The sequence below is a fragment of the Trichoderma citrinoviride genome (assembly GCF_003025115.1).
Source record: "Trichoderma citrinoviride strain TUCIM 6016 unplaced genomic scaffold BBK36scaffold_2, whole genome shotgun sequence".
NCBI lineage: Eukaryota > Fungi > Ascomycota > Sordariomycetes > Hypocreales > Hypocreaceae > Trichoderma > Trichoderma citrinoviride.
The window spans coordinates 862,573-884,914 of record NW_020194710.1 but is presented as its reverse complement, the minus strand read 5'-3'; the positions used below and the strand labels follow the sequence as shown (position 1 = coordinate 884,914).

The window sequence follows — 22,342 nt, the reverse complement described above, 5'->3', positions numbered from 1 at the left end:
AAGAAATTACAGCTTGAGGTGGCAAGCTATAGTATAATAATCTCCGCGAGCTCAATAATTAAGCTTATCCAGTCGATGGATTCGTCCTCTGGGAAAAGCTAAAGCCAGAATAATAGTGGCCAAAGGGCTGGAGTGACGTCTACTAACGTCCTCTTCAATTCCTGCCAAGTTCGAGCTGTTACCCTAATGCAATTGACGTCTTGCATTTACCAACCTGAAGAACGAGTGCTGATTCGACTTGATCGTAGACGATAAACAAGAGGCAAAGAAACCAATCATCAACAGGGACAACGTTCGCATAATTGCGCTCAACGCTTGCTCTTTTGTTCTTCTGCATCTTATTGTACATACGGTACCTATGCAATAACTGGCTTACCTTAGACATCAGTTTACACTCTCAGAAAAGACACCAACACATTTCATTTCCCAATGACCATCCATGTCTACACCGTCTTCGTAAAAAGAAAGCTCCGTGACTCGATCATCTAAGCCAGCTTGATGCTCCAGTCATCCCCAACACGGGCCTTCACATGGGTTACAGTTGCAAATGCAGCCCTGTCCTTGTCGGCGGCGTGGTAGTGCACCTTGGCGGCCCAGGCACGTCCGTCTGATTCGATCTGTACCGCTTCTCGGTCCCACGAGGCAGGAGCGCCAATGATGATGATCTTGTCGATGTGGACGTTCTGCATAGCCTTGAGCCACTTGCCAGGCTTGATCTTTCGGCTATCCCGGCCTTCAGCATCGACTGAAGAAAGAACATCGTCCTTCAGGCTGAACTTGCGATGGATGTATTGACCATCTTCAAACTCGTAGCTATCACCATCATCGACGTACAGCTCTCCTTCGGCCTGACCGTCCTTGGAGACGGAGACGACAAGAGTGTAGGGGTCGAAACGCATGAGAGAGCTTGAGCGACGGGGGATATCACGGCGTGGGATGATGTGGCCTCCTCGCATCAGGATGGGGATGCGGTCGATGGGAGTGTCAAATGTAACGTGCTTGCCCTGCTCAGTCTTCGCCACGTTGTACGTATCGTACTCGTAGTAAACCTCATCATCCGGGATCCAGATATCCGCGCTGTACTTGTCTTTCTCTGCCACGGGCTTAACGAGCAAGCCGGTTGATGCCAGGAAGAACTGGTCATCAATCGCCAAGCCTCCCTCAGCGGACGGATGCGTCCAGAACATCGGGCGAAGGATAGGGCTGCCATCTCGGTTTGAGTGGTAGAAGGCAGTGTACCACGCGGGCAAGAGAGAGTATCGCAGTCGCAGTGCTGCAGTAACAATGGCAGTATAGGGCTCGCCAAGCAAGTATGGCTCACGGCGACGGGTGTCGATGTGAGCATGGGCTCGGAAGAACGGATAAAACGCAGCCGTCTGGTACCAACGGGCGAGCAAGTCCTTCTCAGGGTCTCCGAAGAATCCCGCGACATCAGCTCCCGAGAACGGGAATCCAGAGATACCCTGGTTCAGGAGCATGGTCACGGAGGTCTGCAGGTGGCCCCAGTCCGCCAAGTTGTCGCCGGTCCACATGGCACCAAAGCGCTGGGAGCCGGAGAAGAAAGCTCGGGTCAGCACGAACGGACGTCGGTACTCGCCCTTCTTACGGCTCTTGAGAGCTTCAAAGGTAGAGTGATGATATGTCATTCCGTTCAGGTTGTGGACATCTCGGTGCTCCCAGTTGTCCCAGTGGAGGTTGTCCTTGGGCATGGTAGTCTCTGGGCCTTCAAAGACCGAGGGTTCGTTCATGTCGTTCCAGATGAAGGTGTTCTCCATTGTTCCCTTGAACGTGTCGTATTTGTGCAGACCCTTCCACCATTCACGGGCCTTGGGGTTGAAGCAGTCAATCCAGTTGGAATTGCCTGGCCAGCACGAGCCTTCATAGGTCTTGCCGTCCTTGTCGTGAACGGCGAGGTCAAGAGCCAGGAGTTGCTCATTGATAGGATAGTTGTCAACCCTCTTGATGTGTGGATCAATGATCGTCACAAGCTTTCTGCCGTGGCTGTCCAGTTGTTTACCGATACTGATGGGGTCGCTGAACGAATGAGGGTCCCAGGTGAAGTATTTTCCGTCATCGGTGTACTCGATATCCAGCCAGATGACATCATACGGCACATGAGCCTTGTCAAACCTGCGGTCAACATCTTTGACGTCGTCTTCAGAGATGTAGTTCCATCGGCACTGGTGGTAGCCGAGGGCAAACTCCTGAGGCATAGCGGTTGTTCCCGTCAGCTCAGTATACCTCTTCGTAATGTCCTGAGGCGTGGGGCCCAAGAAAACAAAGAGATCAATGATACCGCTTTCGGAGATCCAGTGAGTTTGGGTGTTTTTCGGGACACTGGATTTGAGACTCAGAGGGTTGCTGCTGCCTTTGACCTTTGTAATATCGACCCAGGTATCCGCTGCGTTGAGCCACAAGACACCGACGGAAGAATCCTTTCGGTGAGCCTGCATGAAAGGGATGGAGCCATAGAGGGTCATGGGGCTGTCAAGAATGTACTCAAAGACGTCGGCGTTGTACATGCGATAGGGTTCCGCATAGTTGCCTTCGCCGCCTCGAGTTTCCTTGAGAGAGAGGGGTCCGGTGTGCTCGGGGATACCATAGACATGCTCGTATCCGTGGAACGAAATGTCCAAGGCCACACTCTCGGGACCGCGAGGCTTGGTATCGGTATGTCCGTTGAAGGTCTCATCCCACCAGGTGCTTTCGTCCTCCTCAGGGTTCTCTTCTCCCTCTGGTCTTTCGACCTTTGCTCTCCAATGCTCAACGTTGAGCAGACCACGTTCGTTGAGCTCGATGTGCGAGACACCATCTCTCCGGAAATCAATCCTAAAGGGCGAGAGTCTGATGACGGCCTCAAAGTTGGCGTCGGGGCCGTATTTGACATTGATCTGAGAGTCGTCCTGGTGGACAATCTCGGCTTTCAGATCCGGCTCAAGGCCGCCAACAATGGACCAGTTCGCGGCCTCATTGTAGCGTTCCTTTCTGGCGATGCTGCCGTGTCTAAGCTCAATGTCCTTGTTTTGCCGCTTCTCCTCGTCAATCACGAGACGAGCAACACCCGATTCGAGGAATGAGATTGTGACTGGCAGTCGAACCGTGTCGCCGGCGGCATTGATCGTCTTGAGAATGACACCTTGGATCTGTCCGTCTTTCAAAGAGGGCGATTCGAGAACAGCTTTGTAGGGAGACACCCAGGTCGAGCTCTGGGAAGCGGCAAGATCCGCCAAGGCACGGTTTCGTTTGCAGAAGCCGGCCTGGTCGCACTTTTTGAAGTCATGTTCCTTGACAGCCACTAGAAGGTCTCATTGTTAGCAAGCTTGAGGCTTCGGGAACAGTGGTGTTGTAAGTGTGCGTACAGGCCGGCCCAACCAGACACAGAATTGCACTGAGAAGGCTGAGGAGTGCTGTCCACTTCCAGGACAGCCCCATCGTCGACCTCATGACGAGGGCGATGTTGGGTAGGTAAACAAATCAACAAGCGTGAATTCAGATGCAGGAAATGGCAAGCCACATGGGTTTCCAGACAGGTTCAGCAGTCCGCAGCCTCGCCCAGACAGCCCGCTGAGGAATCGTGATGATGCTGGTGGTAGAATCCCTTCCAGAGGCGTACCTATCCGACACCGATTGGGGAAGGGAAACGTGGAGTGCGGTTACAAGTAAGCTGTCCGTTTCGACCTCCTCGACAGCTCTCGATTGGGCATGGCGCCCAGATTAAGACACGTTCCGCCACCAGGCCCGACCGCCAAGTTTGGAGGGGTCAGTCCCTTTAGCTGCATTCGATTCAACAATGCGATTGAATATCGCTTTATGGGCTCTTAGCAGGGTAAACGGCAAGAGACGAGATTGCTGCTGACACTGTACAATCGAGACATGAGAGAATATGTATGACAGCTGTTGCTGCTTCTCCGATGGAATTGTAGAGAGTTGTCTCTATCAGCCACCAGCAGTCCAAATATCTTGCCCATATCTTGCCCACCAGACCAAGTCAGAGCGCTTGCGTCCCTACCCTCTCAATCACCCGGGCATTGTGCCTGTATCTCGATCAACATCTCCTTGATACAGCTGATCCTACACAGAGGAAACCATACAGTCACATCAAACTCATCGATCGCACTGTACAGCCGGCAGCTGTCATTCATCAAGGTTACAAGTCAAACAGGCTGGGCTCGCTTTTGCACCCGAAATCGACTCCGTCCACAGCGCCAACGCCAGCAAATCACCATGCCTGAACCCCGCCACGAGGACCCCGCTTCAAGCCCAAAGTCCACTCAGCAAAAGCAACAACAGCGAAGCAACCCGCTGCTGAGGTGGACTCCGGTAACCCTCCCCCCACCAGTTTTCCTCGTCCCGCTGCTACTATTACTTCTCGCCGCCTTTTACATTCTTCCTCCTTCTTCCTCTCCTCCTCAGGTCCAGCAACTTCAGCATCTTCCACCCGTTCAACCAGTATCTTATACCCCTCCCTCTTCAACTCCTCCAGAACCAGTCGCCATGGCTTCCACCGAGCAGACGTGAGAACCCCCCCCGCCATCTACCTACCCCTCCATCGCCGGGATGGATTTTTTCTTTGCGGTAGTCTAACCCACTCGATAGCTTCATTGCCATCAAGCCTGATGGTGTCCAGGTAAGCATCACTAGATTGATACTGCTTGTTCTCGTTCTCAAGACTCCAAGTTCTGACTCTCGCTGCAGCGTGGCCTGATCGGCCCCATCATCACCCGCTTCGAGAGCCGTGGGTAAGAGATTTCGACCGAACCGTCCATGCGATGTTTAGAAATTGACAGGAGGATAGCTTCAAGCTGGTTGCCATCAAGCTGACCACCCCCGGCAAGGACCACCTCGAGGCTCACTGTTCGTCACTCCATCCGGCTTCAAGCTTTGGCTGTTTTCTCTTGCTGACCCTTCTCTAGATGCTGACCTCAAGGGCAAGCCCTTCTTCAACGGCCTCATTGAGTGTAGGATCCGATCTCTGCGCTAAAAATCACAGGCCTCAAGCTAACGTTTCTTCCTTCAGACATGAACTCCGGCCCCATCTGCGCCATGATCTGGGAGGGCCGTGATGCCGTCAAGACCGGCCGCAGTATGTTTCCTCGCCGATGCAACTCTTCAGATCGTGTAGCTAACGTCTTTATCTAGCCATCCTCGGTGCCACCAACCCCCTTGCCTCCGCCCCTGGCACCATCCGTGGCGACTACGCCATCGACGTCGGCCGCAACGTCTGCCACGGCTCCGACTCCGTCGAGAACGCCAAGAAGGAGATTGCCCTCTGGTTCAAGGATGGCGAGGCTGTCAACTGGAAGTCTGCTCAGTTCGACTGGGTCTACGAGAAGGCTTAAGCGTTTCATGTGACGAAGCTCTGAAGCAGCTGTAAAGCTATACAGTACTCGTACCTTTGTATAACGTGCGTCAGGGTAGAACATGAAATCTAAAGCAAAAAAAGAAAAAGAAAAAAAGGCATGCTGAACTCGGTTCCTTTTGCTTGCTTCTACGTTTTCCGGGCCAGTGAAGGCTTGAACCTAATGAGAATCTTGGCGAACCACGGCGTAGCCCAGACACTGCCAATGATTCGGAGAGGCAGAAGGGCTTTCGTTATGGCATATGCCAATGCGACCTCGACGAGGATCTTGTACTTTTGCTCCCCATTTTTCCACCGCTGCACAGCGTCCTCCACATGCGCGTCCTGGGCAGACGTGCCGCTGTCCTCCTGCCCAAAACCAAACCAGCCCTTTCGCTTGAAGTACCTCTCGAACCTCTCGACCCCCATCTGGACGTATTCCCCAAAGTGCTCCGTCACATAAGAGATGGGCAAGTAAGTGGTGTAGTGAAACAGGGCAAAGAGGCCGAGCAGAGGCACAATCGCCGTGATCTCGTGCAGGATCATGAACGAAACGACATGCGAAACTGGGGCGTCGCGGAGGCCATTCGTGTACTTTCGCAGATACGGCAGGCGGTCGAGGCGCGACATGATGCTGGCCTTTGTGGACTGGGGGCGGGCTGGCGGGCGCAGGTGGAGCGCAGGAGGGCGTGATCGCAGCATCGGGCGCCAATTGAGGTAGAAGCGGGAGGGAGGCATGGTTGGACCGTCCGAGGGGAGGGGGGTTGAAGGGTATCGACGGCAGATGCAGGTTTGTTGGAGGAGAGGGTTTGGGTGCTGGCTGCATGTGGTATCAATTGGTAGCTGTAGCTAAGGTAATCGACCTGCGTTGTGCGCTGACTAACCCAGCTTTGGGTGGACAAGACACATGTAAGCGGGCCACAGCGCTTCCAGGCGGGTTTCTCGTTGATATCATGTCCTCGATTGGAAACTCTCTGGTTCCTTGTAGATGTTGAGCTAAGCACTATAATAGAGATGCTTCTTATTCATTCATGATGTGAATCCTGACCATATATTCCCGATGCTGCTCATAAAGATAGGACGCCTCTGGTCCCTTTGCTGAGTATCCGTCCAGCGGTATCAACTGTATTCCAAACATAAGCCCAACCATGACGCTCTCATCCCTGTACCAAACAATGAGAGCCCAAAAGCAGAAGCACGTCAAACTCCAATAAGCTCCGTATATGTATATATCGTAGTGCTCGTAACGTCGTTATAGCAGATCGACTCTAAAGGTCTGATTTCCATCAGTCAGGTTCGTTGTGCAGCATAGCAGGCCACGACTGACTTACCGGTCAAGGCATGCTTCGGGCAGACATCAGTCAAGAAGCGGAATGTTGTCGTTATACAACTCTTGGTTCTGGGCACGCTTCGGCTCTCCCGCAATCTTCTTGTATGGTGCGCCTCTGTTGCTGAATCTGGTGTATAAGCTCGTGCTTTTCCCGCCGGCAGTCTTGATCCACTGATAGCAAGCAATGAGCCTTTGCGCCATGTTGTTTGCGTGTGACGGTGGTGTGTTGGTCGTTCAGGTTCCGCGAAAGACGGCAAGGTTCGTTTGTATGATGTTAGCTGTCGTTGCGATACCGGTCGCTTGGTTCTTGATGTTGGTTGATTGACGGCCACCAGAATAGAAATACGACGCTCTCTACCGACAGGACGGTTTATATCAAATAAAGTTGCCAGGTCCATGACAGGGCAACGACAGCATCAGCGCATCAGCAATCGCCCCTCGCTCTCTGCACAGCCCCTGAACAGTCCGGTTGGGTTCTGCAGTTTGCCCCAACATATGCCCACCTCCGTCATACACGTCGAGCTTCACTTTTGGTTCGCCATTCGGATCTGAAACGAGAAACATGCCGGGGCTCCTGGGCGCTTCTGCGCTGATTCGCCCTGCAAATGCCGGCGCATTGGCGGAGGCTTTTTGGCCAATCAATGCCGCTGACGGTGCAGCCCGCGGCAAATCCCGTTCGATGATCATGAGCTCGCCTCGAGATATTGAAACACATCTCACGCAATTGTCTCTGAGCCTCCATGCAGGTCGGAGAAATACGAGGGTGCGAGCTATGCGGTTGTTGATGTTACGGTGAGGACTCGGTAAGCTCAGGGATGTTACCCAAGGTAAGGCATGCCACGGCGGCAAAGGAACATCGTGACCGGTGACCTAGGCGCGCGGCATCGAAACAGCTGGCTCATGACAACCAGAGAAGGAGGCAGTGTTCAATGTTCGCGCTTCATGTGAAAATTCAGAGTAACTCAAATCCTGTACTACCTCATATGTCGGGATTATCAGGCATTCGCTCATCCGCCCCGGAGACCGCTTTGCTCGATGTCTCTCGTCGGTGACCAGGCCATGAACCCCTGTCATGTTGTTGTTGTTGTTCGAAGCGTCGAGAAAATGTTCTTGCCTGACACTTTATGACATCGCTATCGTCCGGAGCGTAGCTTGTTATCAAGACGGCGAGTTCTATTATCTACAAAAGCCATTTTTGCTTTGGTGGAATAGGTACGCAAAGCGAAGCGCATGCCGACTTTCGATGCCCGCCACATCCACAAGGCCTCTCTTGTCACACAAGCTCGACAGACGACATGTTGCAATTTCAGTAGCAGCAGCAGCCCGTCTTCGAGGGCTACTAAGGTATAGAAAGAACAATACCTTCAGCATCAGGTATAATAGGTACCTTAGGTATGGTTGTAAGGCTGAGCCCTTGAACTGTCTCTTGGCTGGATCCCGGACTGCCCTTAGAAAGACTTGGCCTTTCCCATCTGCGACAGCTATTGCTTCGGGCAGTTGATCTTGTAGTACGCGTAACAACTTGAGAACAATTATATCTTCGTGATTTGTGACATGGAAATTATCCATGGGCGGTGAATGATTCTCCAGCTGCCGTACCCGAGGGAGGTAGAGGCTGTCTCTTTCCTCGTCCAGCGGCAACCCTGACCGCCTCTAGTGTTAGAAAGCTCCTTTGGGAAGGCATCAAGATACTTCCTCCTGCTCAGCCAAGCATCTGCCCGCTCGACTTCGACGCCACCGGCACTGCCTTACCGTCTCGAGATACTCCTTCTCTTCACTCCAGCGCCTCTCTTGCCGCAATGGCCGGCGATGCTTCCTCAACAGAGCCCCGACAGGACGATCATGGCGGTCAAACAGAGTTTCTGTGCTTGCGGTCGGTAGATGGCCATGGGGCCTCCAACTCTTGAACTTGTCACCTCTCGGCTCTTATGTTCTCTCTCTAAACCTCTCACTCGCTCTCTGAACTCATCTGCAGCAGATCTAACAGTCGGTCCGGCCACTTCATCTTGATCAAGTCTCTCCATTCGTTGCTCGTTTCGGACACCCTTCACCTGCCTGGCGTCTTAATCGAAAATGGCCTTCTTCAAGTTTGCTGCCGGCCTTGTCAGCGCCATTGGCCTCCTCAAAGCCGTCAATGCCCAGCAGTTTCGCAATGAGGACCTCATCCTCTGCGATTGTGGCATCGGAGACAACCCTGATCAGCCGGATTGGTCCACCTCTCGCCAGATGAACTGGTACCAGGACATCACTTGGCCCAGTTCCGCCTACAAGTATCCCGACGCCCCTGATATGGCTGTTGAGATCCCTTTCAAAGAAGGCTGGTATCCCTGGGTTCCCTCTGGTGCAACTGCTACAATGCCGAACGGTGATGTCTGGACTGCGTACATCGAGGATGGTACCCCTGACGGCTTCAAGGCCGGAAGTGCCGTCACTACCAAGGACAGCGGCCAGATTCTCAACTGCTGGGCTTACCGTGGTCGTCCCGTCAGTGCTGCCATCAACAAGACTGTCAATCACGACGCCATCTGCTGGAGTGCCTTTGTTTGCAACCGAGACAACCACCCGCCTCCTCGCCCTGAGGATATGGGCTCACAGACTTCAACATTGAGCACATCCCCTGCGGCCCCTGCCACTACGTTCTTCTCTCAGCCGCCGACCACAGCTACCTCTACCGCGACCAGGGGCGGCCAACCTGTGCCAACTTCCCGACCCCATACTGGTCAGCTCGCTGTCTATTCCACCGTCAGCCCTCGCTTCATCAATTGGCAAAGCACCTGGGGAGCATTCATCAACAACTTTGTTTGGGATCAGACTACTGGCAACTGTGTCGGCGGTCCTATCAAGGGTCAGGGTTACACCATCAACGTTGAATGTGCGGGAGTCAAGATCGATGATGACACCCACATGACACTCCTTCTCATCAAAGCCCTCCGTGACGTCGGCCTCAAGAGTCTGTGGTTCAACCAGAACCCCGTCATCCCTGGAATCAACGGAACCGGGACCAACGTCACTGCCCCCAGCTGGGTGGTCATGCCTGAGTCGTTCACTGTCAGAGCCACAGATGTGTCAACTCGAAATGTCGTCGGCTATCTATCATACAGCACCAAGTACGACGGCTTCCTCACTGGCCCATGCTCGGCCTGCGAGACAGCCCGCTTCAACTCGGACTTTTTTGACCCTATCATCGCTGCCGTCCAGGGCAATTACCCGGTGTACAACAACTTCACCATCGAGGCTCAGTGCAGCCCATGGATGGCCTGCAACTAACAAACACGCCACGCTTGTTTTCATCTTCTTTTTGTAGCTCTCGGTATCTGTATGTATCGACAGTGTGATGTGGCCTCACCTATTGTCATTATCTATCTGTTGTTGAGGAGGACAAAGACTCATCTTTACACTACTTGCTCCATGCTATAGCTGTATTTATGCTGCTCAAATACAAGCTCATTTTATTCATGCACCCTGTTTCTTTGGGCGCCGACTGAAATGTAACGTGTTTGCAACATGTGCTCTTTACCAGTCTCGTGATTGCCTGAGTATGTGTCTCGTACACTATAAGGAAAATTCTTTGAAGTTGTGTCGCTCTATGCGCTGCTTCATGCATCTGAGCCATCTGAATAGTAGTTGAACTGGCTGGGGACTGGAACTGGCTTGTCGCTGGGAGCATCAGGATCGGCCTCTACTTCTAGAACAGGTTTCGTTGACTCGTTAATTGGTGGGGGTTGGATGCTTTGTAGAGAAGCATCATCTCTCAAGACGGACGTCATCTGCTTGGCCCATTCCCATGGTCTCTCGTGCCCACCAGGGAGACTATTAAAGTACTCCCACCCCATAACCCCTCCGAACCGCTCATGACGGCCTCGGAGCAAAGTCAGGACGGCCGAGAGAAACTCCCACATCACAAAGCCACTGCCGTTGGCTGGGTTGGTCACAAGCCCAACGACGACCTTTTCGATGGGCCAGCCTTTGCGGATGATCATTTCGTACATGATGGGGTTGTTCATATCACCCCAGCCACAGTAGAACTGAGCATTGTACCACGCGATGTCGCGCCCGCGCATGACTTCCAGGGCCTCGTAGTCGAAGCCGCTGAGGTTGCTCCGGTGGTCGAGCAGGGCGGCGGCGACGGGGGCGAGCGTGATGATGAAGTCCTTGCCGAAGTCGCTCCTCAGGCGATCAATGAGCTTGACGACGCCGCCGAGCGACATGTCCTCCTCGACGTCGAGGTCGAGGCCGTCGAGGCCGCGGGCGCGGACGACGTCGCGCAGGGGGCGGTAGTAGCGCTCGAACTGCTCGTCGGAGGCGTCGAGGCGCGCGTAGGAGCCCTTTGCGGCGCCGCCGAGCATGGCGAGGACCTTGACGCCGGAGGCCTGCAGGATGCGGAGCTCGGCCCAGAGGGGGTCGAAGCGCGGGTGGTGAGGCGGGTGGTCGTTGAGGGTGATGTGGCTGGGGTCGTTGTTGAGGTGGATGGCGGCGAGGATGACGTGGGTTAGGGAGATGCCGGGCTGGGTGATGAGCGGGAGGAGGGAGATGTGCTTGCCGGCGGAGTCATGGTGGGTTTGGTAGTAGGTTATGATCCTGGGGAGGGGGTTTGTCGTCTGTGGTATTGGAGGCATTGGGGGTCGGATCGAAGAGAGAGGCAGAGGGAGATGGGGGAATGGAGGACGGTTGAGAGATGTAAGATGACAAGAGGTGAGTGTAGGTTGAGGTGAGCTGCTGGTTGGAGCTGTCTGGTCACTGGTGGTGGGGTGGCAGGACCCCGCTATCAATGGATGCTTCAAGTACATGCATCACATGCATGCGGCTGACATTGTCATCAAACGTTATAAGGAACGTTCTTTTGGAATGATGCATATTGGTGTATTTGAGGGTAATCTCCCAAGCCTCGATGTCTATCTATCTATTCCACATTCCGGGGTTGACCCTGAGTATTCCTCAGACTCGAAACTCCACCCATATTATCGCTCAGACTGATTAAAGAACCGCCACCTCCGCCTTCTCTGAATGGTAACCCCAAGACTCACAGGGGCAAGAAAACTTGAAATTATCTCTTTACATTCTCCCATTCAAGCCTTGTTCCAACTGCTGTGCGCTTCTTCATTGACCGCCGCAGCCTCCCTAACGGTGCTACCCAAGCATCGTCCAGGGTGCCATCCAGCAACAAGGAGCACCGCCGCCGCCACAGGGGCAAACTCCAAACAAGCAAAGTAAATCTCATTCGTCTGTATCGATCCCATCAGGCCCTGAGCCGACTCGGCAAGCCGAAAGACGGTTCGCAGATAGACCAGAATCGTGGCAGCTGAGAAGACGAGAGCAAAGGCGGTGAGGCCACGCTCGCGAAGAGCCCGTCTGGCACGCACCAGGAAACTTCCCGCCACGGCGATGAAGACGCCGATGGAGAAGACTTGGTAGGACAGACCGGCCAGAAGGATGTCGTTGGCCCACGTCGGGTCTTTGCGGTTGGACTCTTGGACGCCGACGAGAGCTGCGCCGGCGACTTGGGTGATTGTGGAAATGACGTCCGACAGGATGAAGAACCATAGGATGACTTTGGGCGAGAGGAGGGAATACTTGGGTCCCAGTCGTGAGATGAGGGCCGACAGGATTGTGTATATACCAGCGGCGAGGAAGACGGGCGCGGTGACGATGAAGAAGTAGTTGATGATGAAGTAGTTGAGGTTATAGGGGTCTTTCTTCGACGACAGCGAGCGTGCGATGTACCCGACGATTTCGAAGGCTAGTCCGACGGAAAAGGGGATGAACCACCAGCTTCTGTAGCGGATCGTCTGGCCAAGATGGATTACGAGCATGAGCGCGAACCAGGCGGCTGCAAAGACGGCGAGGGCGAAGGACGGCGTGTAGCCATAGATGATGATGGCGACATCTGATTTACCGTTGGGGTTTGGGAAGTTTGGGTCGATGTAGCCGCCGGCTGAGGTTGTTGGATCAGCTCATGCTCAAGTCGAGAGAGGCCGGAATGGCATTGGAATATTGAAGTGACTTACAAGGTATTTGATTTGTGCTCATGGTGTAGCCCGTCAAGTTTGGTGTTGCAGCAGCTCAGGGGTTTCCGTCCGGTACAGTACGAGCAATTGTATTCCACGAACTGAGAGCTCTAGTTGTTTGTAGTACCAAGTATATTCGCCTCAGGTTTATGCAATGGCTAGGTAGGTATATCCTTAGAGGTGCAACGCGCCAATAGCCAGGAGTCAAAGAGTAATTATATCTGCTTCGGCCACAGACCACCTACGGTTTGGTTTTTGACCTGGACAAGGGCCCGTCACACATGCATTGATCATTTCTCAGCGATAAGAAGAGTTTTCAGATGCCTGTGGCTGTGTGCTTCCTACAAGTAAGGTAGAAGTAGATAGAAGACGGGGACTGCAGATGGCCGGGCATCAATGACGGCTCAGCTGCGCCATCGCAAAGCGCCATTCTAGCTCCGAGCGTACGCGTAATGCGCTGGGCCGTCCGAACCCACACGCGGAGGGTATTGGATCTAACATGGGCCGCGATCTAAGCATCTGGGTATGCATGGTCTGGATCGCGGATTTTGGCCAACATCCGCGTTCCAGGGAGCTTCCCCTACGCCAACTGTGCGAGTCGCAGCCAGGAACGGCTCGCTTGATACTAGGAGCTAACTCTTCCATCTCTTTGATTGAAGATGCAAACTCTGGGCGATATCTTGTGACGAAGCCCTCAAATTCTCCAGAGCATCATTTGGCGAGCTTCCATCACTTATCACTTGAGCATCTATGACCGCATGCCGCTTCCAGTGGAGCGTCGCCGTCGGTATTCGGTGGTCCACCTCGCCGACCGATGACCCGAAAATCCTTCAACAGGAGGCGGCACAGAAACAATTTCCGCTTGGAGCAGTGCAGGGTTGGGAGCTGGGGACAACTGGCTAAGCCTCACTTCGAGGCTTCGTAACAGGGAATCTTCCAGTTTGTCATGGTGGCTTCGGACTGTCGCTGCGGTTGATCGCTTGACCAGCTGGTTTGTGGAATAACAATGTCCGATTCAGAGAGGCTATTGACGTGGACGGCATAATCGTGGTTTCGTGTGCCAGATAAGGTCTCATCAAATACTATGTGTTGATGGGAAGATCCATGGCGTATAGGTAAGAGTCCAGATGTTCAAAATAATAGGACAGTAAGGTATTGACAGAGGCGTCGTAGGGCAGCTGTGAGCGATAAGGTACATGCACATGCATAACTTGGGCCCCGCTGTAGAATTCCGCATTTTGCCGCGACTTTGCCGAGTCAAGCTCACAACATGCCTCACTAAAAGCTCATGAGCTTTAACCTCCAAGACCCTCCCGGAACATCGCTGCGGCGATGGCATCCAAGCGATCTCTAGTGTCCCGGAAAGGGCATCTCCGTCTTTTGACGGGGTCACAGCCTCCCGTTCTTCCATCAATATGCCCTTTCTGCTCCCTCTCACCAGCATCGCAGGCCAGGGTCCGACCACGGCCAAGCCTCAAGTCTCGACGATGGCAGTCGACCACGGCAACTTCAGTGCGCGGCCCATCCAACGCTCGAAATGAGCTCGAACAGGCCCTCTTGGAGCTCCAGAGGAAGATGCCAGGGTTGGTAAATCTCTCGAGGCTGCAATTGGCACTCCAGGGATTGCGACAGCCTCCAGGCCGGGAAGCGATAAGAGTTGCGGTTTTAGGAGTATCCAACGGCTCGGATGGCAGAGAGGCCGCAAAAAAGGTTCTCAAAGCGCTCATCGTGGATCCACTAGTGGACGAGCAGGAATGGGAGAAGAAGCTGGATGCGCACGACACCAGCAGGCCGTTGATTGTTCTAGTTGGACCCAGCCAAGGCAAAGTCACTCGCCTGGTGACGTCCAAGAACTCGCCGGATGTGTTGCAGGTTTCTTCTGCAGAACTTAACGGGCTTAATCTAGAGCTCCTTTTGATGGGTGTGGAAGTGCCTGTCAATGGATCAGGCCTGGCTACTGTTCAAGCGCTTGAGGAGGCCGTCCTGACCCCAGCTGTTGATGGAGTCTCTGCAGACCAGCACGGTGCCCCCTTACTCGCGCCTGTACACCAAGCCCTCTTGGTGGCCGATGGACTGACTGGTGCTGTGCGAATTGCCGGGCTGCCGATACTCGACAGCAGCGAAGCCATCACTGCCGCCGTTGACCTAAAGGGGTTTTCGAAGGAACAGCTAGCGGACAACTTCACAGTGATCGATACCTCGCTGGCAGAGGAGGCCGTCAAGTTGTTCCGCCAAGGCCCGCAGAACGCCATGGAGTACGAGCATCGTTGGTCGACAAGCAACTTGGGCATGCTGGTCGCATGGCTCAAAGCCGGCCTGAAAGCCGCTGACGACGAAGCAACCAAACCAGCGGTTCGAAAGCTCATCGCCTCCGTCCTACAAGGCGCCCTTTCCGCCATTGAGGCAGAGTCTGCGAGTCATAGAATGGCGCGCGAGCTTTCGACTTCCATGTCCAGCCCTGAATTGCGTGCTATGAACGAGATGCTTTCTGAATGGGCCCAGAGCGCGCACGCAGAGCTGCAAGAGCAGCTGGACTTGGCTTTTTCGGGACGTCGCTGGAAGAAGTTGGGATGGTGGAAGCTCTTCTGGCGCGTGGATGACGTTGCCATGTTGACAAACGAGATATTGAGTCAGCGTTTCTTGCCCACCTCAGAACAGGAGCTCGTCTACCTTGCCGGACGGATTGCTCAACTTCAGGGCCAAGTTGGGCATTATACTCAGCCCATATCCTCTCGCGTCACAGGCTCTGACGGCCCATCAGCTGGTGTCACCGAGAACGAACCGGTGATTCCGACATCGCCTCGAGCACGCCTTCCCAAGTGGCCAGGACACATTGCGTTCACGCGGCGATATATCCAGAACGAGACTGTTCCTGCGCTTCAGTCACTGGCCCAGCAGCTGGTCGTCCAGTCCCTAGCCACATCATCCGTCACCTCGTGTCTTGCAGGATTACTCTACATATCGTCGTTCTCATCGACAATCTTCGAAGCTGGTGCTGTGGCGGCCCTTGGCATTGTCTATAGCCTCGGTCGAATGCAGAAGAAATGGGAGACTGCTCGCGACTTTTGGGAAGGCGAGGTTCGCGAGGAAGGGCGTAAGGCCATTAGAGCGGCGGAAGAGAGCGCCGCTGAGGTTCTCGATGGGTCTCGGCAGGACAAGGATTCGGCTCAGAGAATCAAGGAGCTGGAGGATGCCAGTGAGTTGGTGGCCAAAGCGGAAGACGCGCTGGCTCGGCTTAAATAAAACGGTCGTGGAAAATGTGTATGAATACCGAGGCAATAGATCTGTACAAGTATGGGAGAGGTGAATCGAGCTCTGCGCCACATGTATGTCTAGAAAATTCACTCTAGATACAAAGCTCACGAATTTGAGCCTGGTTCAGCCGCACCCATCCTACGTAGCTTCAGGTCGTCATTCCGACTGCCATTCTGCCATGGTATCTTCATCGCTTTCAACGTCCGTCCGCATTGCCCTATACTTGTGTCTTTCATTTCTTCTCCTCTCACGTATCAAAAAGCACGTAAAAATCCCGTAATCCTGAACGCCAAACCAATGTGCCCTCCAACTCAACGACGCAATTATCTCCCTCGCCATCCCACTTCCACTTTTCGCGGCTCCCCGAAAAAAAGGTAGAAAAAAGGCTTCCTCCAGACGCAACCCTTCCTTATCGGCCGCGACCACCGCTGGCACGGGCACGGCTCACCGTCGCACGACCTCTGGCCAAGCCAACACCCCTGCCTCGTACGTTCCGGCTGCGGAACATGGGCGCGTTTCGAAGCATGTCGGGGACGATGAAGAACCGCACGTGGGAGCCTCGAATGTAGACCTGGTCGAGGTGGGAGACGCGGCCGTCGCGGGCGGTGACGGTGATGTCCTTGAGCTGGACGTTCATGTTGTCCTCGGCTGGAAGGGTTCGAGGCTTGTTAGTTTTGGAGATTTCTTCGACGCGCGGGGACTTGTGTGTTGGAAGGGAAGGATTTTTGGGATTGAAGGTTCAAGACTAGGGGAGGGCGGTCGTGGAGGAGGAGGGTTAGTACCTTCGAGGAGCTTGCCGCGGTATGTCTGGCCGGACGTGATCTCGAGGGTGATGATGTGACCCTGCAATCAATATGTGTGAGCTTCTTCCTTCCAATTTCACTGGAATGAGGTAACCACTAGAGTAATGTAGGACGAACCTGTGCCTCATTGAGGAGCTTGATCGGAATGCCAATGGTGGAAGTCATTGTGGGAAGTTGTGGCGAGGGGGGCGCGAATCTAAAGCTATGGGATGGGAATAGCTTGAAAATTGACCTTTACAGGACCACGGGCTTATGATAGCGGGCTGGTTGGTGTTGAAGGTCCGGCTTGGAGGTTTGCCTGTGGTGGCGGATTGTTTATCCGCTTTCCGAGCGCTGGCAAGCTCTCGGTGAGGAGGCAGAAGGTACCGTACATTCACCGAAGAGTTAGGTATGGTTTCACCGAGGAAATTCCGCGTATAAAGCTCATTGAGGCATGCCATGATATTCGTGCATGTCACCTTGTTCAAAATGCGGCAGATTTGCTTCCTCTATCCTGGAATGTTTTCAAACAGTCTATATAGAATTACGCCGTGTCGGTTGGTGTCGCCGTAGCCGAAACCACAACCGTTGTTGTTGCTGTTGTCTGGGTATCGCCTCCCTTCTTCTGCTTCTTGGATTTCCCTTCTAGCATCTTTCTCTTCTCCTCCTTGCGGGCCTGCTTGTCCAGGTTTCCAATCGTCTTCTTCTCGTTTCCGCATGGCCATTTCGCCATAGCCGCAGCCTCGGCTTCCTCGTCCCACTCGCACGGCAGGATGGCAAAGACTAGATATGAAGTGTGCGTTTTGAGCTCGCTCTCCGGTCTGTGGACGAGCCGGCCCTGCATCCAAGGCTTCTCCATATCTTCGGCAGATCCATTGGTTTTCGCAGGGTTTTCGCGGCTGGGAGTCGAGTCGACGTCCATTTCGCTGTCAACGCCATCCGCGCCGGCCTGTAGCGCTTGCACTCTAGAAGTCTCCTTGTTCCTTTCCGCAAGGCTCCGTAATTTCGTGACAGCTTCCGAGACGTCGGCGGGAGAGGAATTGTACCCCTTCTCTGTGGGATAGTTCACTCCGACGCGCTCTCTTGATATGTTGATCTTGTGATTCGCAATCTCCACCATGTCCACATCTACCCAGCCCAAGGTCCTCAGCTCCGTAACGGTTCGCATAACCTGTTCTATGCAGGGCGAAAAGGTGCAGATGTAGACACTCTGCTTTGGATCCAGGGGCGACACCCAGCTGCCATCCTCGTCATCGACCTCTTTGCCCCCCTTTTGGATTTTCCTCCTTGATAGATGATGTAAAGCCTCCCACGGGGCAGGCAGATCTAGAAACACGGCTGTTGCATTTGGTGACTCGCCGTTGACATTGAAGCCATCATCGTACACATTACGATGTGTCAGCCTAACGAGGCCGTCGAGCCCGTGATGCTCAATCTCCACCTGCATCTTCTCGTACCGCGATTCGTTAAACTCGAAGCTGAACACCTTGCCTCTCGTATCGCTCGCGTCCCGAGGGTAGCCGTTGTAGACCGCTCTCACTGATGCATGTGTAAAGCTGCCACTTCCAGCGCCAGCCTCGATGATTCTCGTTCCAGGTCTGGCCCGTATTCTGTGTAGGATATAGCTGTAGTCCGGCGTGTAGACAACTTGGGTTCTGTGGGGTAAGCTGGTGGTCCACAGCTCGGGAGTCGGGCGCAGAACGTAGATGAAGCCGCTCGGGGCTGTGGTAGCCTTCTTCACCGGTGCTTTGGCAGTCGTGGAATCCTCGTCGTCGTCTTGGCTGGGTATCGGCGTGTCTTCATCGGTGGCATCTCGTCTCCGTTTCTTGCCTCGGGAGCCCGTATCGACATTCGACGCGCGAACCTGAGAGCCCCATGGCACATCGAGTAGCGTTGAGTGCGGATAGGACCCAAATCGTGTGTTCAATGTCGCCCCTTCGAGGTAGCCGTCGACTGCGCCAGTCGACTTCTCCAGCGTCAGCGGCAGGAAGTTGTCGCGCGATAAGCTGATAATGGCGAGCGTCCCGGCAGACGTCTTGTCGCCAGGTTCCAGAAAAGTTGATGGCCGAGTCATGGTCGGATTCTCTCCTTTCGACTTCAATTCAGTTCATCTGAGAATCCCATAAAGATGGCAAGATGCGGCGGAGCAAACGCAGTCTGCCGATGAGACCTGTCCTGTTATCGGTAGTACCACCAAGAGAAAGAAGGAACATGAAAAAAAATGCTTCCCCAGTCGGACTACGGTATTGGCTGGCCGTGATTTCCGCAGCGGAACGGCGCCGTGCCCCGCCTTCTATCTGGCCTCAACTGCAGGTGATCTACAGTATTGTCGTTCCCTTATTAGGGGCGATTACAGGGAGGGGCACGCCCGCTTCAGGGCATCAGGCACGCTAAAGCAAAAATTGGCGGGAGCCCAGATCAGTTGCTTCCATTCCTCAATGCCAGGGAGGGGCACATCTGCAAGGATCTGGTGAGACTGGAAGAGTCACCCGCTGCTCGTCGTCAAAGAAGCTTTGCGTGTTGTTTCATTCGTGCTCTGACTCACCTTGTCACCTCGGTGATGCGCCCTGATACTGTCTGTCCTCTTCAACCCTCGCTGCGGGCGCTCTGAATGCATCTCCTGCGCCTTGTCTCCCGAACCCGACCTCGACCCCAACTCCGTTTCTGCGACGCTGCAAAAAGCCACTTCTCTCGACGATACTCGCCCTCGGCCATGGAGTCTCTGAAGCTCCATAACTCGCTGAAGCCCGGCGCGCCGGTGCCGTTTGTGCCAATCAGACCCGGAGAGGTGTCGTGGTACGCCTGCGGCCCGACTGTCTATGACAAGAGCCATCTGGGCCATGCGCGCAACTATGTCTCGACGGACATTATCCGGCGCATTCTGCGTGACTACTTTGGCTTCAAGCTCAACTTTGTCATGAACATTACGGACATTGACGACAAGGTATGGGCAATCGCTTGGCCGGGGTCGATCTGTCTGGAGGACTAACACCACTCTAGATCATCATCAAAGCGCGAAGACAACGATTGCTCGAGCTCGAAAAGAACAAAAGCTACACCAAAGAAGAGCTCGTGAAGCTGACCCGCACTGCCTTTCAAGCTTATGCGGCCAGCAGCTTGCCATTGCTACTCGAAGACGGAAGCGACCTGGACGAGACGACGTACATTGCTCGACGAGACGCAGCATACGGCAAAGTCCTCTCCGGGGGCACTTTGACGGGAGAGGGAAAGCCAGGCGATGCTGAGGCTAAAATCAAGATGCACATCAGCAACATGGATGCTGCAGCGCAGGCTCTCAAGGACGGCTCAATCTTCCCTGGCGCTGATGAGATATTCCTCCCTTATCTCGACTCGCTATACAAGGAGACGATCGACACCAGGGACCAGACCATGTTCACAGACTTGACAAAGAGCATGGAGGCTTTGTTCATGGCTGACATGGATGCGCTCAACGTCCTCAGGCCGGATCACATCACAAGGGTGACTGAGTATGTCCCCCAGATTGCCAAGTTCGTCGAGAGGATTGTAGAAAAGGGCTTCGCATATGAGTCTGAGGGTTCTGTCTATTTCGACATTGCTGCTTTTGAAAAGGCCGGCAACCAGTATGCGCGACTACGACCTGAAAGCAAAAACGACAAGGCTCTCCAGGAAGAGGGTGAGGGATCCCTGTCGAAGAACCTGGGCGGCAAAAAGGGCGCTGGAGATTTTGCCCTTTGGAAAAAGTCCAAGGCTGGAGAGCCGTTCTGGCCCAGCCCATGGGGTGATGGAAGGCCGGGCTGGCACATTGAGTGCTCAGTGATGGCATCCGATATCCTGGGCTCGCAGATGGATATCCACTCCGGAGGAATTGATCTTGCTTTCCCCCACCACGACAACGAGCTGGCCCAGAGCGAGGCTTACTTCTGCGAACACGGCAAGGGCGAGCATACCTGGGTGAATTACTTCCTTCACATGGGCCACCTTTCCATTTCCGGGTCCAAGATGTCCAAGTCGTTGAAGAACTTCCAGACCATCCAAGACGCATTGGCAACCAGCTATACACCGCGGAGCATGCGCATTGTGTTCCTGATGGGCAAATGGAACGATGGTGTCGAAATCTCACCAGACATGAGGGCCCAGGCTGACAACTGGGAGTCGACGATTAGCGTAAGTACCGACGAACGGCCAGCAGCAGCAGGAATTGCCTTTTAACTAATGATGCTCGCTGCAGAACTTCTTCACCAACACCAAGTCGTGGTTAGCCGAGGCAGGCATCGAGAGCGGCCTAAAGTCACTCAACATCAGCTCAGACAAGCCTGCCACCGGCCTCCTGGCCGAGCTCGAACAGGCCAAGAAAGACGTAGAGGCGGCGCTCACAAACTCGATTGATACCCCGCGAGCAATGCTTGTTATCTTGAAGCTAGTCAACACCACCAACAGCTATCTGAAAGACAACAAGGACACGGATCTCGCTGAAGTCGAGGCTATTGCTCGCTGGATCACGAAACTGGTTGGCATTTTTGGCCTTGACCCTAATGCCCAGCCTCCCTACGACGGCCTCGGTTGGGCATCCGTGATTTCGGAGAGCACAGATCCCGAAACCGCCGTCAAGCCCTACGCTGCAGTTCTCGAGAAGGTCAAGTCGGACATTAGCGCCCTTTCGCTCTCCAACGAGGCCGTCGCTGAGCTTCTCTCGAAAGATCCCACGGCAGAGTTCCAAGCCATTGCTCAGGGAGGCTCCCGTGACATTGAGAAGCTATCACTGCCTTACTTGAGGGTGGTGTCTCAAATCCGTGACGAACTCCGTCGCACTGTCTCTTCATACGATCAACAGACCAAGAAGGCGATCCTGCAAATTACCGATCGAATCCGTGACCAAGATCTTACGAACCTTGGCGTTTATCTCGACGATCGGCCCGACAATCAGCCATCGCTCATCAAGTTCGTACCGGCCGCAGAGCTCATCGCGGCTCGCGAAGAGAAGATTGCGCGAGAGGCCGAGAAAGCAAGAAAGAAGGAGGAGGCAAGACTCGCCAAGGAAAAGGCAGACCAAGAGGCTCGGGAAAAGGCAAAGGTTCCTCCAGAGGAGCTGTTCAAAAAGGATGAACGCTACAGCGCCTGGGATGAACAAGGAATTCCTACCAAGTTGAAGGATGGCAGCGATGTGCCCAAGAGTCAGCTCAAGACGCTCAAGAAGGCATGGGAGAAGCAGAAGAAGATTCATGAGGATTTGAAAGCCAAGGGAGGCCTTTGATGTGGTATGCTAGATAGCAGATAGACAAGGTTAGCAGACATGGAAATCGTTCATGATCCTATGGAGGTGGCTCGAGAATGGCGCGGCAGAGGTGGTCCCGCCAGTCTCCCAGGACTTGGTTATTGTGCGAGCAAAGGTGAGCCTATGGTTTCCCAACGTCCTGGACTCTCACTTTTCGAACCTCGACAGCTGTGCCAGCTGGCTGCCGTCACAGCATCGGCTGCACGTGATGGCCTGAGGTCGAAGTGAACAGGCCGTGGGTTATCAGCTGTCGTCGACTGCCAGCCGGCCGCACAAAAACAAACAAACAAACAAACAAACAAACAAACAAACAAACAAACATCGAAAACTGGTTGCAACTTCAGTCACCGTCGCTGTCATTCCTTCATATCCATCCTC

At 54.1% G+C, this 22,342-nt stretch overlaps 11 protein-coding genes across 11 annotated transcripts; 4 read left to right on the top strand and 7 right to left on the bottom strand.

Annotated features, from left to right (window-relative positions):
- Positions 1 to 459: 459 nt before the first annotated feature.
- Positions 460 to 3,486, bottom strand: BBK36DRAFT_1134238 (glycoside hydrolase family 31 protein). Its single transcript, XM_024892238.1, has 2 exons — positions 3,360 to 3,486; positions 460 to 3,295 (listed from the first exon to the last, which is right to left on the bottom strand). The coding sequence occupies exons 1-2, from the start codon at positions 3,430 to 3,432 to the stop codon at positions 486 to 488; spliced, it is 2,883 nt and encodes a 960-aa protein (XP_024752836.1). The 5' UTR covers positions 3,433 to 3,486; the 3' UTR covers positions 460 to 485.
- Positions 3,487 to 4,260: 774 nt separating this feature from the next.
- Positions 4,261 to 5,815, top strand: BBK36DRAFT_1134236 (NDK-domain-containing protein; the record flags this gene model as incomplete). The annotated part of the gene is made up of 6 exons (XM_024892237.1): positions 4,261 to 4,514; positions 4,597 to 4,627; positions 4,696 to 4,739; positions 4,796 to 4,887; positions 5,018 to 5,083; positions 5,140 to 5,815. Coding segments are annotated over 6 exons (687 nt in total), but the record flags the coding sequence as incomplete, so codon positions are not given.
- On the bottom strand, positions 5,489 to 5,968 carry BBK36DRAFT_1165772 (hypothetical protein; the record flags this gene model as incomplete). The annotated part of the gene is made up of 1 exon (XM_024894819.1): positions 5,489 to 5,968. The coding sequence occupies one exon, from the start codon at positions 5,966 to 5,968 to the stop codon at positions 5,489 to 5,491; it is 480 nt and encodes a 159-aa protein (XP_024752834.1).
- A 727-nt stretch (positions 5,969 to 6,695) lies between these two features.
- On the bottom strand, positions 6,696 to 6,869 carry BBK36DRAFT_1111761 (hypothetical protein; the record flags this gene model as incomplete). The annotated part of the gene is made up of 1 exon (XM_024889732.1): positions 6,696 to 6,869. The coding sequence occupies one exon, from the start codon at positions 6,867 to 6,869 to the stop codon at positions 6,696 to 6,698; it is 174 nt and encodes a 57-aa protein (XP_024752833.1).
- A 1,872-nt stretch (positions 6,870 to 8,741) lies between these two features.
- BBK36DRAFT_1111061 (hypothetical protein) lies at positions 8,742 to 9,935 on the top strand (the record flags this gene model as incomplete). Its single annotated transcript, XM_024889660.1, has 1 exon — positions 8,742 to 9,935. The coding sequence occupies one exon, from the start codon at positions 8,742 to 8,744 to the stop codon at positions 9,933 to 9,935; it is 1,194 nt and encodes a 397-aa protein (XP_024752832.1).
- A 329-nt stretch (positions 9,936 to 10,264) lies between these two features.
- Positions 10,265 to 11,284, bottom strand: BBK36DRAFT_1110456 (glycoside hydrolase family 18 protein; the record flags this gene model as incomplete). Its single annotated transcript, XM_024889590.1, has 1 exon — positions 10,265 to 11,284. One exon carries the CDS (start codon positions 11,282 to 11,284, stop codon positions 10,265 to 10,267), a length of 1,020 nt encoding a protein of 339 aa, XP_024752831.1.
- A 450-nt stretch (positions 11,285 to 11,734) lies between these two features.
- BBK36DRAFT_1137939 (RTA1-domain-containing protein) lies at positions 11,735 to 12,695 on the bottom strand (the record flags this gene model as incomplete). Its single annotated transcript, XM_024893207.1, has 2 exons — positions 11,735 to 12,600; positions 12,674 to 12,695. The coding sequence occupies 2 exons, from the start codon at positions 12,693 to 12,695 to the stop codon at positions 11,735 to 11,737; spliced, it is 888 nt and encodes a 295-aa protein (XP_024752830.1).
- A 1,310-nt stretch (positions 12,696 to 14,005) lies between these two features.
- On the top strand, positions 14,006 to 15,916 carry BBK36DRAFT_1109737 (hypothetical protein; the record flags this gene model as incomplete). The annotated part of the gene is made up of 1 exon (XM_024889506.1): positions 14,006 to 15,916. One exon carries the CDS (start codon positions 14,006 to 14,008, stop codon positions 15,914 to 15,916), a length of 1,911 nt encoding a protein of 636 aa, XP_024752829.1.
- A 427-nt stretch (positions 15,917 to 16,343) lies between these two features.
- Positions 16,344 to 16,896, bottom strand: BBK36DRAFT_38110 (Sm-like ribonucleo protein; the record flags this gene model as incomplete). Its single annotated transcript, XM_024898047.1, has 3 exons — positions 16,344 to 16,576; positions 16,711 to 16,771; positions 16,849 to 16,896. Coding segments are annotated over 3 exons (342 nt in total), but the record flags the coding sequence as incomplete, so codon positions are not given.
- Positions 16,897 to 17,254: 358 nt separating this feature from the next.
- On the bottom strand, positions 17,255 to 18,784 carry BBK36DRAFT_1165766 (tRNA methyltransferase complex GCD14 subunit; the record flags this gene model as incomplete). Its single annotated transcript, XM_024894818.1, has 1 exon — positions 17,255 to 18,784. The coding sequence occupies one exon, from the start codon at positions 18,782 to 18,784 to the stop codon at positions 17,255 to 17,257; it is 1,530 nt and encodes a 509-aa protein (XP_024752827.1).
- A 639-nt stretch (positions 18,785 to 19,423) lies between these two features.
- On the top strand, positions 19,424 to 21,944 carry BBK36DRAFT_1187353 (hypothetical protein; the record flags this gene model as incomplete). The annotated part of the gene is made up of 3 exons (XM_024896532.1): positions 19,424 to 19,654; positions 19,711 to 20,856; positions 20,921 to 21,944. The coding sequence occupies 3 exons, from the start codon at positions 19,424 to 19,426 to the stop codon at positions 21,941 to 21,943; spliced, it is 2,400 nt and encodes a 799-aa protein (XP_024752826.1).
- Between the last annotated feature and the right edge of the window lie 398 nt (positions 21,945 to 22,342).